This window comes from Octopus bimaculoides, chromosome 14 (genome assembly GCF_046866305.1).
Source record: "Octopus bimaculoides isolate indiv1 chromosome 14, ASM4686630v1, whole genome shotgun sequence".
In the NCBI taxonomy this organism is placed as follows: domain Eukaryota; kingdom Metazoa; phylum Mollusca; class Cephalopoda; order Octopoda; family Octopodidae; genus Octopus; species Octopus bimaculoides.
The window spans coordinates 8,596,828-8,612,283 of record NC_142941.1 but is presented as its reverse complement, the minus strand read 5'-3'; the positions used below and the strand labels follow the sequence as shown (position 1 = coordinate 8,612,283).

Sequence of the window (15,456 nt, the reverse complement as noted above, 5' to 3'; positions counted from 1 at the left end):
TACGTGGGGGTAGAGATTCATATCAGTTTTCTTTTGTTGATATAAATGTGTGTGAGCGAGTGTGTGTGTTTGAGAGAGAGAGAAAGAAAGAAAGATTGTATAAGTTTTTCGATATGATAAAAATTTTATAGGTAAGGTCTGTGAAATATTCCTGTCGCCTCATTTAAGCTAAGATTTTTCTCGTAGTTTAAAGACATGGATATATATATATATATATATATATATATATATATATATATATATATATATATATACACACGTTTATATGTATGTATATGTATGCATATGTATATATATATGTATATATAAATATATATGTATGCATATATATATATATGTATGCATATATATATATATATATATATATATATATATATGTATGTATGTATAATGTATACATATGTGTATTTGTGTATATATATATATCACTCCTGATGATCGCAGCGGCGTGAAACTTGAGTCGCGATATAATTGTTCAGTTTAAATAAGGTGTGTGTGTGTAAACATGCATGTATGTCTGTATACACTATTTAACTAAGCTGATGACGACCGAGACTAACCCTGACACCAATAATATAAATACCTTAGAATCGTATCAAGCATTTCATTTATTTATTTGATTGTTTAAAAGCGCAAACGCCACTGAAATCGTTAAGAAGTCGCTTCGAAATTATCAGCGTCTCGAGTTCGAAACCACCACAGGAAAATATCTTTTTTTCTTCTCCTCTGGGCTACCTTCACTTTGTGAGTGGCACAGATGATTGTCCATCGAACATCCAGTTTTGAAACCCTGTCTGTTATATCTGTCAGGGATTTCCACCTGACATACAAGCCAATTTTACAGTCACTTAATCCTGTAATTGAGCGGACAATTTAAACATTCATTTTCATTTTCGAAACTGCAAAATTGAGCTATTTATATTGTAGACAGGCGCGAGCATGGCTGTGCGGTTAAGAATAATGTTTTGTAACCATGCGGTTTCAGGTTCAGTTCCACAGCGCGGTATCTTGGGCAAGTGTCTTTTAGTACAGTTCTAGGTTCGCCGGTACCTGAGGATCGAACTTCGCAGACAGAAAATGTGTGAGAGCCTGTCGTGTATATGTATATATATATATAATTTTCCCAGAGGATGTAGCAACCCTTACCAATATAGCATAAGAACTTACCTTAGGAGATCATTAACTAGATTCTTTAAGGGTCGTTCTCACAGTTTATATTATAAGGTTTTTAAACTTTTAAATTTTCATATTCAAAAGAGACAGAGACTTCAAATTCGATATATCGATTTATTCACCACTCTATGTTAACATTTCTGTGCCAAACTTTTGAATATGAAAATTTAAAAGTTTAAAAACCTTATAATATATATAGTGTTTGTGTGTGTGCCGCTGCCCCGTTCGACAGCCGGGTTGCTCACCGGCCCTTCTATATCAAACTTATTCTCCGTCCATTACAATCTTCGATCTCAGGTCAATGTATGAAATCCTGATTAACATTACTACAGTAATATGCAGTATATTCCCTCTTATTTAACCACTTAAACATTATATTGTCCAATATTGCCTTGTCGATATTGAAAATAACGGAGGCGAAACATGGGAAACAATGTTTACACTTTTACCTTATATATCAAGTTTCGATTTTACAAGTCCTTTAACAAGAATGCATTGGTCTTTGATCTCCCGAGTGATAAGTGTACAGGAGGGCGCAACATTCGGAGATTTGATGTGGTGCATTATCTAAGTTTGTTAATAAAGCCTTTAACACTATAGGGTCCGTTCTTCGGGTTTCGTGGTGACCAAAACAGCCCCATCCCATCTCACTATTATTTAGTAAATAAGCATATACGAACATACGTTTGCCTGACATAGAAGGGCCGGTGAGCAACCAGCTAGTTTGAATTAAGCCAAAAAACAAATAAAAACTGCAAACCATTTTTTTTTTCTAACATTGTATCGTCCAATTATTTAAATAAAAAGTCGATTGTAATATTTAACAAGAAATGTAAATGATATATAAGTTATATATGATACACCAATGCAAAATTTAAACCATTTCAGACTATAATTTATTATGTAAACTTTTGTAGATTTTATGTTCTTGCTACTCGTCGAATATTGCAATATACAGTAATATTATTTCACTATTAATAGAAAATTATTTGGACATTTATAATATTCCCTTCTGATAATATCGACTACTGATATCTCCAGACATGTGTGGGTTTTTCTAACTAATGATATCAACAGTATCGATAAACCTCTACAGTGATAGCTCCGTTTTCACAATTAGCTATTTATCACGTCCTTTATCTCAAACGCAGCATAGCAAAGAGGCTAGTTTGCAGGATAATTTAGCGCCACTGTAAATAACCCAGTACAATGTTTCTGCATGTTTGCAGCTCCTTGTACAAAGCGTGCTGCCTTATGGCTGATGGAGTGCTGGCAACCGTCTGTTTTTATTTTTTCGGATCTGTGCTATAATCTCAGAATTGGTATTGTTTGCGTAGATTAATTAACCGTTTCTCTTTCCCTTAATAAAAATGGTTTATGTCAAACGAAGAAGCCAATATCGATAGCTGTTTTTGTGTAGCCCTAGTTCAGCCATGAAGGCCGAAGTACTAATCCTGACACATATATCTGTTATGTGTCTTATACAGCATGTTGGAAATCCTGCGGCACGCTGTTAGGTGCAGTCTCGAATGAGACTATAAGAACTTCACTTAAACGGAGCGTCAGTCCGTTACAGAATTAACAGCCCAGCTATCACTGGCGGTTATATTCGTCCGAGAGGACGGAATCTATGGGAAATGACGTGCTCTGCCGAAGGATGCAATTGTTGTCCGGCCTAAAACTCCAACTCACGACATAACGATTCTGAGCCTAATGTCTTCACACACACTCACTAGCTGCTCTTCTCATTCTTGTCGGGTTTATTTAGACTTAAAATAATTACATGGATTCACTATGCTTTGGTGTAATCGGTTTAAAAGTTGCTAACACTTTTCAGTTCATACGTGTGTGCGTGGGTGAGTGAATACACACACACACACATATATATATAAGGCTAAAATATCATTACTGCAGTGCACCAGTATATTTTATATTTTGAAATGTCTGCAGCATTCGTTAAACAAATATGTACGAACATCAATATCAACTAGCAGATGTGGCTGAACAATATCACCATTGCCGTCTTTTGTAGCCAAACACTATCACCAACATCTGTAAGTGGTTACAGATATGTCTCTTGTCATGTCTGATCATAGATATCACATGTCTAATGGGATTAGTGATATACTGGAGTCACGATCCATTACTAATATCGGTTACTCTAAATAATTAGATAATTCTGTTGTTGTATGTAACTATTGATACGTGCTATTATAGTATTGTGTATGTGAGACGGGTTGCGTTGTGTGAGAAAGGGACTTAAAGAGAGGTGGAGAAAGAAAGAAAGTGTGTGTGTTTGTGTTAGCGGAGGTGTGGCTTTGTGTGAGAGACTCAGTGTGATTATACGTTTGAGATATTCTGTAAGTTATATGTCAAAATCTTGCTTGTGTGTTTGAAGAAAAGAGACGGTGTTTGCGTGTATTATACTGCTGCCAATTACAATGAATGGCAATGCCTATAATACTAAATAGATCTCTGTTTTTTCATCTCTGCAGGGGCACACCAAAACTGCGACATTGATTTCGACGGAAGCGGAGGGGACATTGCGCATTCTTGGCACACGGGTAATATGCACTTTGATGACGATGAAAACTTCAAGGCGATTTACTCCCCATCTGTTGAGGGAATCTACCTCTTGCGAGTGGCCGTGCATGAAATTGGTCATGTGCTCGGCCTAAACCACACCGAAAAGGATTACTCGGTTATGTATGCAATTTACAATCAAGATAGCAACGTTGATAGTGAATTCGAATTGGGATGGGATGATCGGAAAGATGTTCAGAAAATATACGGTACGTTCTTTTATCTTATTTTACAGCACTTTATTTGTTGTAGTAGTAGGGATTTAGAAACTTCGAACGAGCACGAAATATTTTTTTTTTCCTTGAACAGTGATACTCAACGCAGGCAAAGCTTTAAAAAAAATAGCGCATAAATATTAGGTAAAAGCCCTTTTGATAGAAAAATCGGAGGCTATATATTATATATAAGGTTTAACATAGAACTTGTTACATGATTTCTCATTTGTCATATCTAACCCATAAATCCAAAGGTTTTATTTGAGTAAAAAAAATCAATTGTGTATTATCAGCGTATTTGCAAGGGAGATAAAGCAGCTTCCTTCTTTGAATCCTTCATCGTTAATAAAAAAGTAACAAAATAGAATGAAATTTAAAGAAAAAAAACAGATGCAAAGGAGAAATTTTGACTAATAACGAAAAACAAAACATTATCTTATTTTTGCTTGATTCTTTTTTTTGCAGGTGTTTGTAGAGGTGCCTTCAATACAGTGTTTGATTGGGTTCGGAGACGACCAGATAATCGATTTATTTTCAATACCTACTTCTTCAGAGGTAACCGTTACTGGATGTACGAGAATCATGCAAATCGAACACGATACGGGGATCCGCTCATTATTTCACGTGAGTGGAAAGGTGTGCCAAGCGATATTGATGCATATGTACACATCTGGTTCTACAACCATCCCGGAATTGTGGACGTCACCTATTTCTTTAAAGGTATGTATTAATTAAAGTGACCGGTAAGAAAGGTAACTTACTACAGTCACTTAGCTAAACATATAATAGGATGACGCAAGCACCTCGTTGATGTTTGACCACAAGTCTTCTTTGATCAAGTAGATCTATAATCAAACATGTTCGGAACTTGGCCCTCCATTCCGTCTTTTACTCTCTTTTTCAAAGCGTATACGGCAATTTCAGTACATCAGGCTAATGGAAACGTCGGAAAGTATAATGATATATTTCCTCTGCCTACAGCAATTAATTCGCTTACCCAAGCTACCTATTTGAAGCCAAGTATGACTTCATCTTAGCCGCATAAACCCGAGACAAAATGTGGCCCTTTTATTCGCTTGTTCGTCCTTTATATTCACAACGGTATATATGTATATCAAAGCCCAGCATATCTGTTATGCAGACATAACAATAACAGTAAAATAAAGGAAACCGGTAGACGAGCTGATAAAACAGTTATATAAATTAAGAACATATTACAGACAAAACGCCACATTTTGTACTGTTACTCTTTAACTTGTTTCAGTCATTTGACTGAGGCACCGACTTTAGTCGAGCAAATCGACCCCAGGACTTATTCTTTAGAAGCCTAGTACTTATTCTATCGGTCTCTTTTGCTGAACCGCTAAGTTACGGGCACGTAAACACACCAGCATCAGTTGTCAAGCGATGTTGGGGGACAAACACATACACACACACATTCTTATACATATATATATATATATATATATATATATATATATATAGACGATGGGCTTCTTTCTGTTTCCGTCTACCAAATCCACTCACAAGGCTTTGGTCGGCCCGAGGCTATAGTAGAAGACACTTGCCCAAGATGCCACGCAGTGGGATTGAACCCGGAACCATGTGGTTGGTAACCAAGCTACTTACCGCACAGCCACTCCTGCGCGATTTTTGAGTTCTTGTTAGGTTTGCGAATTCTTTATACGCTTTCTTGTGATTACTTACATGAAGGCCGTCACTCAAGAGAGGAAAAACTTCTGTCAAACATAATTGAAGCCACTACAAGAGAGAAGAAATATAAAAGTAAAAGGCTTGGTGGATAGGAGTTATATTATGATTATAGACTCGTCAAAAGGAGCAACCAAAACATTGAACTACCAACAGGTGATTCATAAGTTCAAATAAACTTCAGATATTTTATGACATCTTATTAAACGAGCTGCAGTTACAATAGAGTCTTCTCGAAGGCTTAGTCTCTTAATAGCTTAATATTGTATAAACCAGTTTTGTGGTACCACGATGTTTCAATTAATTGGCTCATCATTTCTGTCTTTTCAGGTGAACACTATTATATGTACGAAAGCATGGAGGCTAAAGTTCTTGACGGTTGGCCAAAGAAAATCTCAGAAGGTTTTGGTCCTAAACCAAATGGCACTGACCGTATACCAAACAACGTGGACAGTGTCTTTTTTGACATGAGAGACAGCAACATATATTTCTTTAAAGGTGACATGGTAAATATCATCAAAACCATTTATACTTCATTCTCTACAACCATTAGTAGTAGCAACAGCAGCATAACTATGACTACTGCAGCTCCTGCTATAATCCTTTGCACCATTATTATTATTATCATTGTTAAGGCGGAGACCTGGCAGAAACGTTAGTACGCCGAGCAAAACGCTTAGCGGTATTTTATCTGCCGTTACGTTCTGAGTTCAAATTCCGCCGAGATCGACTTTGCCTTTCATCCTTTCGGGGGTCGATAAATTAAGTACCAGTTACGCACTGGGGTCGATGTAATCGACTTAACCCCTTTGTCTGTTCTTGTTTGTCCCCTCTATGCTTAGCCCCTTGTGAGTAATAAAGAAATAAGAAACGTTAGCACGCCGGGCGAAATACTTAGCGATATTTCGTCTGTCGTTAGGTTCTGAGTTCAAATTCCGCCGAGGTCTACTTACGGTAAATTAAGTACCAATCAAGTGCTGGGATCGATGTGATTGATTGTCCTCTTCGCTACAAAAATCCAGATCTTGTACCTATAAGTAGAAAGGATTATTATTATTATTGTTAAGACGGCGAGCTGGTAGAATCGTTAGCGCAGGAGGCAAAATGCTTAGCGGCATTTCACCTGTCTTTACGTTCTGAGTTCAAATTCCGCTCCGCTGAGGTCGACTTTGCCTTTCATCCTTTCGGAGTCGATAAATTAAGTACCAGTGAAATGCTGGGTCGATGTAATCGACTAGACCCCCCCCCCCCCACACACACACAATTTTAGGCCTTGTGCTTTTATTAGAAAGGACCAGAAAGGACCATTATTATTGTTGTAATAGTCGTAGAAGTAGTAGTTAAAGCCGTCATTACCTTAAACTCAAATGGTAAATGGAAACCGCGTTGTTCTATTTACATTCCTGCTTTTACTTCTGATCTTTGTTTTGTCTTGTTCTTTTTCACTTTAAAACCCCCGAAATATCTCAAACCACGGTTCGTGTTTGTGAAACTTTTCATGGCAGTCAACTTCCTTTCGGATATCCCTCACCACCCAGCATCTCCAACGCTACACAGCATCCATTTCGTACAGCTATTTCCAGTAGCACCACAGGCATTAGTCCAAAATTATATACATACAGGAGAGGTTGTGTGTAGGCGCAAGAGTGGCTGTGTGGTAAGTAGCTTGCTTACCAGCCACATGGTTCCGGGTTCAGTCCCACTGCGTGGCACCTTGGGCAAGTGTCTTCTACTATAGCCTCGGGCCGACCAAAGCCTTGTGAGTGGATTTGGGAGACGGAAACTGAAAGAAGCCCGTCGTATATATTGTATATATATATATATGTGTGTGTCTGTGTTTGTCCCCCCCCCACCATCGCTTGACAACTGATGGTGGTGTGCTTACCTCCCCGTAACTTAGCGGTTCGGCAAAAAGAGACTGATAGAATAAGTACTAGGCTTACAAAGAATAAGTCCTGGGGTCGATTTGCTCGACTAAAGGTGGTGCTCCAGCATGGCCACAGTCAAATGACTGAAACAAATAAAAGAGTAAAGAGTGTATATATATATACATATATATGTATACGTAGATGCATATATATTTATGAATGTGTACACTTAATAGCATATATATATATATATATATAGCTCCTAAAAAACGTGTGTGTGTGTGTGTGTAAGTATGCATATCTGTATGCAGGGGGAAAGTTTATGCGCACGAGTGTACGTATGTGAGTATATATATATATTTATATATGCATAAATATTTCTTAGATTATGTAAAATTCGGGTTATTTCCATTGTTGTTATTCGTTTTTAACCACCATCTACCACAGGGGAGGCTATGTAAGAAATTTAATAGACGTCGTTACAACAGTAAATAGCGTATCGTATTCAAGGCATTCTTTGAGAGTGTAGACTATTCTCTCAGGGCATTCATTTGAAATTTCTAAATAGTAATTTTTTGTGTTTTCTGCTTCTTTTTGCTTGTTCGTGCGTGTGTGTGTGTTTTTCTTTTGCTTGAGACCATTGTGTTAAAAATAGTGTCAACCACAACCAGCCCCGCTCTCCTCGACGACCTTCAATTCTCTGCCCTTAACTACGTCTTCATCTAACATCTGATGTTACAGTTCGACGGGATCCTTTGATAAACTCAAAGCACAGCATTGATAGGCAGCGAGATGGACACAGATATACATATACACACATATATATATATGAGAGAGAAAGAGAGGCAGACAGACAGTGACTATTTGTATAATTTTGGTAGAGTTAAATAGAAAATTCCTTTAGGTCTTAGTGTTTGGAGAAAGCCGATTTCAAGTTTGTAATTCAACAAGGCGAAACGTGAAGCGGTGTTCTAACTATATTGGCTGTAGGTTGATTCTTGGTATATCTAGAAAATAATAGCGAAAGGGTTTAATTCTCGTAAATGTCATCCCAGGCAATGGTTAAATGGTTTCTGTAGGTGAAAAAAGAAAAAGAGAGAGAGGAAGAAAACTAGTCGATGCTATCCACGTCAACATTTGTTCTTTATTTCATCGACCCCAGAAGTATAAAAGGTAGTGTTGACTTCTACGAGATTGGAACTCAGAATCTCGAGCATCGGAACAAATGTCAAACAGCATTTCCCCCCCCCCCCGATACCGTAACGCTTCTACTAATTAATTATCATTAGCATTCCTGTTATTAAGGCAGCGAGCCGGCAGAGTCGTTAGCACGCTGGACAATACGCTTAGCGGTATTTCACCCGCCGTTACGTTCTGAGTTCAAATTCCGCCTAGGTCGACTTTGCTTTTCATCCTTTCGAGGTGGATAAATTAAGTACGCTCACCAAAAGATGTCAAGCCTTGTGCCTATTATTATTATTATTATTATTGTTGTTGTTAAGGTTGCGAGCTAGCAGAATCGTAAACATACCGGACAAAATGCTTAGCGGCATTATCATACGTCTTCGCGTGTTGAGTTCAAATTTCGCCGAGGTCCTCTTTGCGTTTCATCCTTTCACGAATGCAATCGACTAGACTCTCTCCTTTGATATTTCAGGCCTTGTCTCTATAAAAGAAAGAACTGTTATCATTATTGTGGTTAAGGATGCGAAAAGCCTACGTTCTGAGTCAAATTTGCCTTTAATCCCATCTGACTGGAAAAAAATATAGCACTAATCTAGTAATAATGTTGATGAAATCGACGTAACCCGTCCCCGAAATTTCAGGCCTCGTGCCTTATTATTATTATCAAGGCGGCAAAAAACGTCGAACTGGCAGAATCGTTAGCCTGCCGTGCAAAATGCTTAGCGGCTTTTCGTCCGTCTTTATGTTTTGAGTTCAAATTCCGCCGAGGTTTACTTCGCCTTTCATCCTTTCGGGGTCGATAAATTAAGTACCAGTTGAGTACTGAGGTCAGTGTAATCGACCCTCTCTTCCCCCGAAATGTCAGGCCTTTTGCCTATAACAGAAAGGATTACTGTTATTAAAAGGCAGCGAGCTAGCAGAATCGTTAGCGCGCCGGACAAAATGCTTAGCAGCATTTCGTTCGTCTTTACGTTCAGAGTTCAAATTACGCCGAGGTCGATTTTGCCTTTTATTCTTTCGGGGTCGATAAAATAAGTACCAGTTGAACTCTGGGGGGTCGATGTAGTCAACTAGCCTCCTCCCACCAAATTCAGGCTTTGTGCCTTTAGTAGAAAGGATCATTATTATTATTATCAAAATTGCTGTTATTGTTAGTATTCTGTATATGTGTAGAAAATAATATTATGCTTTGTTTTCTCTCATTCCTAGGTCTATGTTTACAATCCACGAGGAGAAGGTGCTCCTTCGAAGACCGGCTGTTGCGAGAGAATTAGCAAAATTACTGATGAATTTCCAGCTGCAAAAGGTGAACGTCCCCTTGAGGGTAATCTTGATGCCGTTTACTATTCATACAAGAAGCAATCAATGTATTTTCTAAAAGGCGAGAACGTGTGGAGAAACAGTAACTTCAGCCGGCGACAAAGTCCACGAAAGAATACGATTCGTTATGAGGGCAAATGGTACAACCATTGGTACGACATATGTGATGTGAAGTCGGACACGTCTGCTACTAGCGGCATGATCAACTATGCAGGCGATTGATTTGTGATAGACGTAGGAGGCAAATACCTGAGATACAAGATCTTAAAACGCATACATATAAATATATATATATATATATATATATACACATATACATGTGTGTATATATATATAGACCATATACGTTTATATATCTATTTGTATAAATACGCAATGTGTGTGTGTTTATATATATCTGTGTATATATAATGTATATAAATATGCATATATATGCATGTATGTATGTACGTATATACACACAACAAAGACATGATGAACTATTCAAACGGAAAAATAGTGCAAAGCATCCCATGAGGAGACAAGGAATACAAGAAAGCACCAGATTTGGAAAGAGAAAGAGTCGCGGGGTGAGGAGAAGACAGAGAGAGAGAGTGTGAGTGAGTGATGGCAAAAAAGCAGAGTGAAACAGCTGAACGAACAGACAAGGAAGGAGGGAGAGTAAAGATTTTCAGAGTGTTTCGAAACCGGAACAGTTCCAAGGTGAACCAAATTCTTTTCAGGAACATTTTGGGGCAAAAATTTCAAGTATAAATTAATATATATATATATATATATATATATATATATTAGATTGCACTGAGTTTTTAATTCACAATCACACACACACACTATATATATATATAAAGTATGCATGCTATGTGCCAGTGTACGTGTTTTGTCTGTTACTTTATATATATATATATGCATATATATATATGCGTATGTATTGTTGTTATTATTATTATTATTAATTAAATAATATATTATAGTCACATAATAGCCAAAGAAACAAGTGATTTCATATCAGAGTTGGAGAACACACTCCATCAATCATCAGAAACGGCTGATGTTTGCTGAATTATATCTCCATCTTTGATACGAAATCAACTGGTAAGGCTACAATGTGACATTAATATAGTTTTACATCAGTAATGATAATACTATGTATGGTTGTGCGTATGTGTGCAGTCAAACGTTAAATTCAAGGGTCACTCAATATCTTTCAGCTCCAAAACGTATTTACCTTATGTTTCACAAGCTAAAAGTTTACAGTTGTTTCAAAGTTTCGACGACGTAGCCTGCATTATATTATCTATTAAGTTGAAACTTGGATCTAACTGCCAACTTTTCCCTTATGAAAACGATATATATATATATATATATATATATATATACACACATATACACACGCGAGTTATTTGACTCTACGAACGAAGCCTGTTACATTTATATTCCAGTAATATTTTACTGATACAGATCAATATTTTATCTGGTCGTTATAATTCCTCTGATTTTCCAATCTTTATATTGTACCTCCCTTTCGCATTTATATTGTTTTATAAAATGGGTCTATCATTTGAATATTTATAATTATCACTTTAAAAAAAAAAATTCTTGTCAATTCATATTCTTTAAAAGCTAGAATTTATTATAATAATGATTATTGATATTGTTGTTATTGAAGTTACATACATGGCAGGATATAGATCTGTATGTAGGTATATGTGTGTGTGTGTGTGTGCGTGCATGTGTTCACACCATTAAGTGTATGTATGCGTGTATTGTATTTAAACATAGGCAGATACGTACAGAACAGTCTCAAGTATTGAGAACTACTTCAAGCATACGTAAATTTGATTGATATGTACAGATATACACACGCGCGCGCACACATATATACAATTAGATGCCCCTTTGCTTTTACATATATAAAGGATTATGTACATATATATATAATAATAATGATTATATATTTATGTATATATATATATATATATACACATAATGATATATATATATATGAATGTGTGCATATATATATATATGAAATCATAATTTATTTATTAAATTATCGATATATTTTTGAACAGTGTATTTCTTAATACTGTAGGAGGCCATTTTTATATGCAAAAAAAAAAATTATTGTATACATGTATCATGTGTGTTCGTCAATGCATGTCTCAGCTAATAAACAGCCTGGCGCAAAATTCACGTAGTTTTAACCAATTAAAAATAATTATTTAAATAAATATATCTTTACCATATTTGTGCATGATCCAGAAAAGTTTTTAAAATGCGTTCATTGCAGACTTTTCCCCCTCTAATCACTATAGGATTTACACTGTTCCGGGAGATGATGCCTCTATCACTCTTTCTCTGAAACATTATATATACACAGGTATATATATATATATATATGTGTGTGTGTGTGTGTGTGCACTTGCTTGTGCGTTTTCTCCTCTCTGTAAGCAAATATGAAGGGATAGCTTTTGTTGTTTCCGTCTCCCAAGTCCCAAGTTTTGGTAATGACCTAATTCCATATGGAGGTCTGAAAGAAAACAAAAAAAAAAAAAATCAATATTTCGATCGTTATATGTAATGGTTATTACAAATAAAGATACCATCTCCAAGTATATTTTTTAATAATTTTATCTCTATTCGAAATATTGCAGGAGAAACTTTTCAAAAGTAAAGCACCATTATTATTATTATCATTACTACTACTACTACTACTACTATTATTATTTGAGTTCAAATCCCACCGAGGGCAACTTTGACTTTTATCCCTCCGAGGAAGACTTGGCTTGTCATCATTTCGGAGTCGTTGCGCACCGGGGTCGATGTATTCGACTATCCTCCTTTCCCAAAAATTTCAGGCCTTGTGCCAACAGTAGAAAGGATTACTATTATTATTATTATTTATTTTTTTCTGTAAAATATATTAATTGTTTGCCCCTTTAAATGAGGGACATCTGATATTCATTCTTTTCGAAATATTATTCGATATTATGCCAAATCGATTAGCCATTGTATATATGTAAGAAAACTACAAATACCGAACAGCTTCCTTTATATCAACATCAACCGCAATCTAAAAGAATGTTAATAAGGATAGTAACAAGGATATGACTCGGTTATAAAGCAACTTATTTATTAAAACACGTATTATTCTAAAAACAAGTAAAAGAAATTCGGCTATTACCCATTTTTTTCTGCCAAAAGAATTTTGACTTCTGTACCTTTTAGGAATAATAATAATAATAATGTTAACCACATGTCGCGATCCACTCAAAGATGAATGAATAATGTCGGAATTTAAATGGAATTGAATAAAACGAAACAAAAAAAAAAGAAAATATATGTGTAAAAAAATATAAATAGAATAATAACAACGCAAAAAGTCCAAAATTTAGAATGAAATTTAAAATAACAAAAAAAAAAGCAACGGAAAAAACTAAATGCGAAAGTAAAATGTTATACTTGCTGGCATGGAATAATGCTAACACAGGCAAACACAAGCAAAGTGGAATTTTATCATGTGCTAAAAGACAAAAAAAAAAAAAAAAAACCTGAAATAATTAAAAAGCCACACAAATGATTTCTTTAGTATTTTTTTTTTTTTTTTAATATTTAAATTAATGAAGTACCAAGAAAACAATTCGGTGTTAACATATTTAATGAACAAACAATAACAATATATGTGTGTATACGTTACATATATACATATATACACACACACATTTATATACGTACGTACATTCTATATATATATATATATATAATGTTAATATGAAAGTGTAGGTGATGTCAAAATAAAAGTAATGCTATAAATAATTTATACCAAAATTACCCCTCTCCCTCAAAATTGTTTATTATACACACGCTCACATATGTGCACTGAGGTAGCAATCTATTGGCAATGACATGTGTGTGTGTGTGTGTGTGTGTGTGTGTGCAAGTGTGTGTATATGCGCGCGCTCGTTGGCATATATATATATATATATGCATCCAACTTATGTAGGATTCTTATATACGTAGGTATGTATATGTGTGTATGAGTATGTGTGTGTAATTTGAGATTAGCTGTTATGGAAATACACGCATACACACACACACACATGTATGCAAGTATATATATATATATATATATATATATATAATGTTTGTGTATATAAAGCAGAAGTTGAAATAGCAATATCTTGTTAAACTGTATATTTTGCTTTTCTTCACTTAGATTAGTAGCAAATGCAAGAAGAAAACCCAAATATTTATATACATTTATGACAAATGATTAAAAAAAAAGCTACAGAGGTATATTTATGTACTCGTAACTGTTGTTTCTGCCTGTACAATATATGTACAATATGTATGTATGCATAAATACATACATATGTATATATGTATACGTACATATATATGTTTGTATATATGTATATATACATGTTCACATATATATAGTTATTATTAGCCATTTGTTTTTTGTTTTTCTATGTGAAAACAATAAAAATATAAACATCAAGTTTTGTTTTAAAAATTTTACTGCTTATATATATATACATATATATAAAATGTTATATACAATGTATATGCATTATATGATATATATAATGTATATATATATAATGTATTATATATATATATATATATATATATATATATATATATAATGTATATGTATTATATATATATAATCGTGATAGTTTGTGTATGTTACATTGGAAATGTTGACTTCGCAAAGACTGAATGTGTGATGTTTTCTTTGTGTTTATTTTTTGTATGTTTTAATTTGTTGTTGACTTTTTTTTACTTAATTACATGAAGTGTGATTTGTAAATGTATAAGGTTATATAATTTGATTGAGATAAGCCTATAGTTGTACGTATGTCTAAAATAAAAAGAAATACGCATATATATATATATATATATATATATATATATATATATATATATATATATGCATTTTTTTTTAATTAATTCAGATGGTAAATGTATTTTGTTCTTTTGACTAAATGTTGGACGGAAATTTAAAAAATATATATAATATACAAAAAAAATAAATAAATACAAGAAAACTAACTCATCCATTTGAAATTATTAATCTAATTTGAATTTTAGAAAGTCGATGCCACACTGTGATAAAACAACTACAACCCATACGATGTTTTTTTTTATGTTTGCAATTACTTTGAGGGTAAAATACATACAAAATTTACATTTGTTTTTAGTGAAGAAAAAAAATATGAATCAAAAGTATTGTATTTGCATATTTTTATATCAACGGGAAAGTAACTTGTAGAAATTAGTTTGCACATTGTTTTATTTTACAATTTCTATTCAGTTTATTAAACTGCTGAATATGGTGTAGATAGATTTGTGCGTATAATACGTTTTTTTTTTTTTAAAAAAAAAACACAGAAAAA

General features: G+C 34.5%; 1 protein-coding gene and 1 long non-coding RNA gene across 8 annotated transcripts in view; one reads left to right on the top strand and one right to left on the bottom strand.

Annotated features, from left to right (window-relative positions):
• The window catches only part of LOC106882087 (uncharacterized), a 225,853-nt gene extending 214,523 nt beyond the window's left edge, over positions 1-11,330 (top strand). For all 6 annotated transcript variants that reach the window (XM_089362290.1, XM_089362289.1, XM_089362288.1 and 3 more), the window contains exons 4-7: positions 3,669-3,965; positions 4,437-4,691; positions 6,012-6,187; positions 9,944-11,330. In XM_089362290.1, the coding sequence (XP_089218416.1) occupies positions 3,669-3,965; positions 4,437-4,691; positions 6,012-6,187; positions 9,944-10,276 (1,061 nt within the window). In that variant the 3' untranslated portion in view covers positions 10,277-11,330. The remainder of the gene's footprint in view (positions 1-3,668; positions 3,966-4,436; positions 4,692-6,011; positions 6,188-9,943) is intronic.
• Positions 648-13,275, bottom strand: LOC149132617 (uncharacterized). Of its 2 annotated transcripts, XR_016244203.1 has the most exons (6): positions 13,239-13,275; positions 12,297-12,584; positions 9,081-9,215; positions 6,635-6,712; positions 5,679-5,732; positions 648-854 (listed from the first exon to the last, which is right to left on the bottom strand). It is a non-coding gene; the product is annotated as an uncharacterized LOC149132617 (long non-coding RNA). The 2 variants fall into 2 exon arrangements; XR_016244204.1 differs by lacking the exons at positions 648-854; positions 5,679-5,732; positions 6,635-6,712 and adding an exon at positions 8,422-8,556.
• Between the last annotated feature and the right edge of the window lie 2,181 nt (positions 13,276-15,456).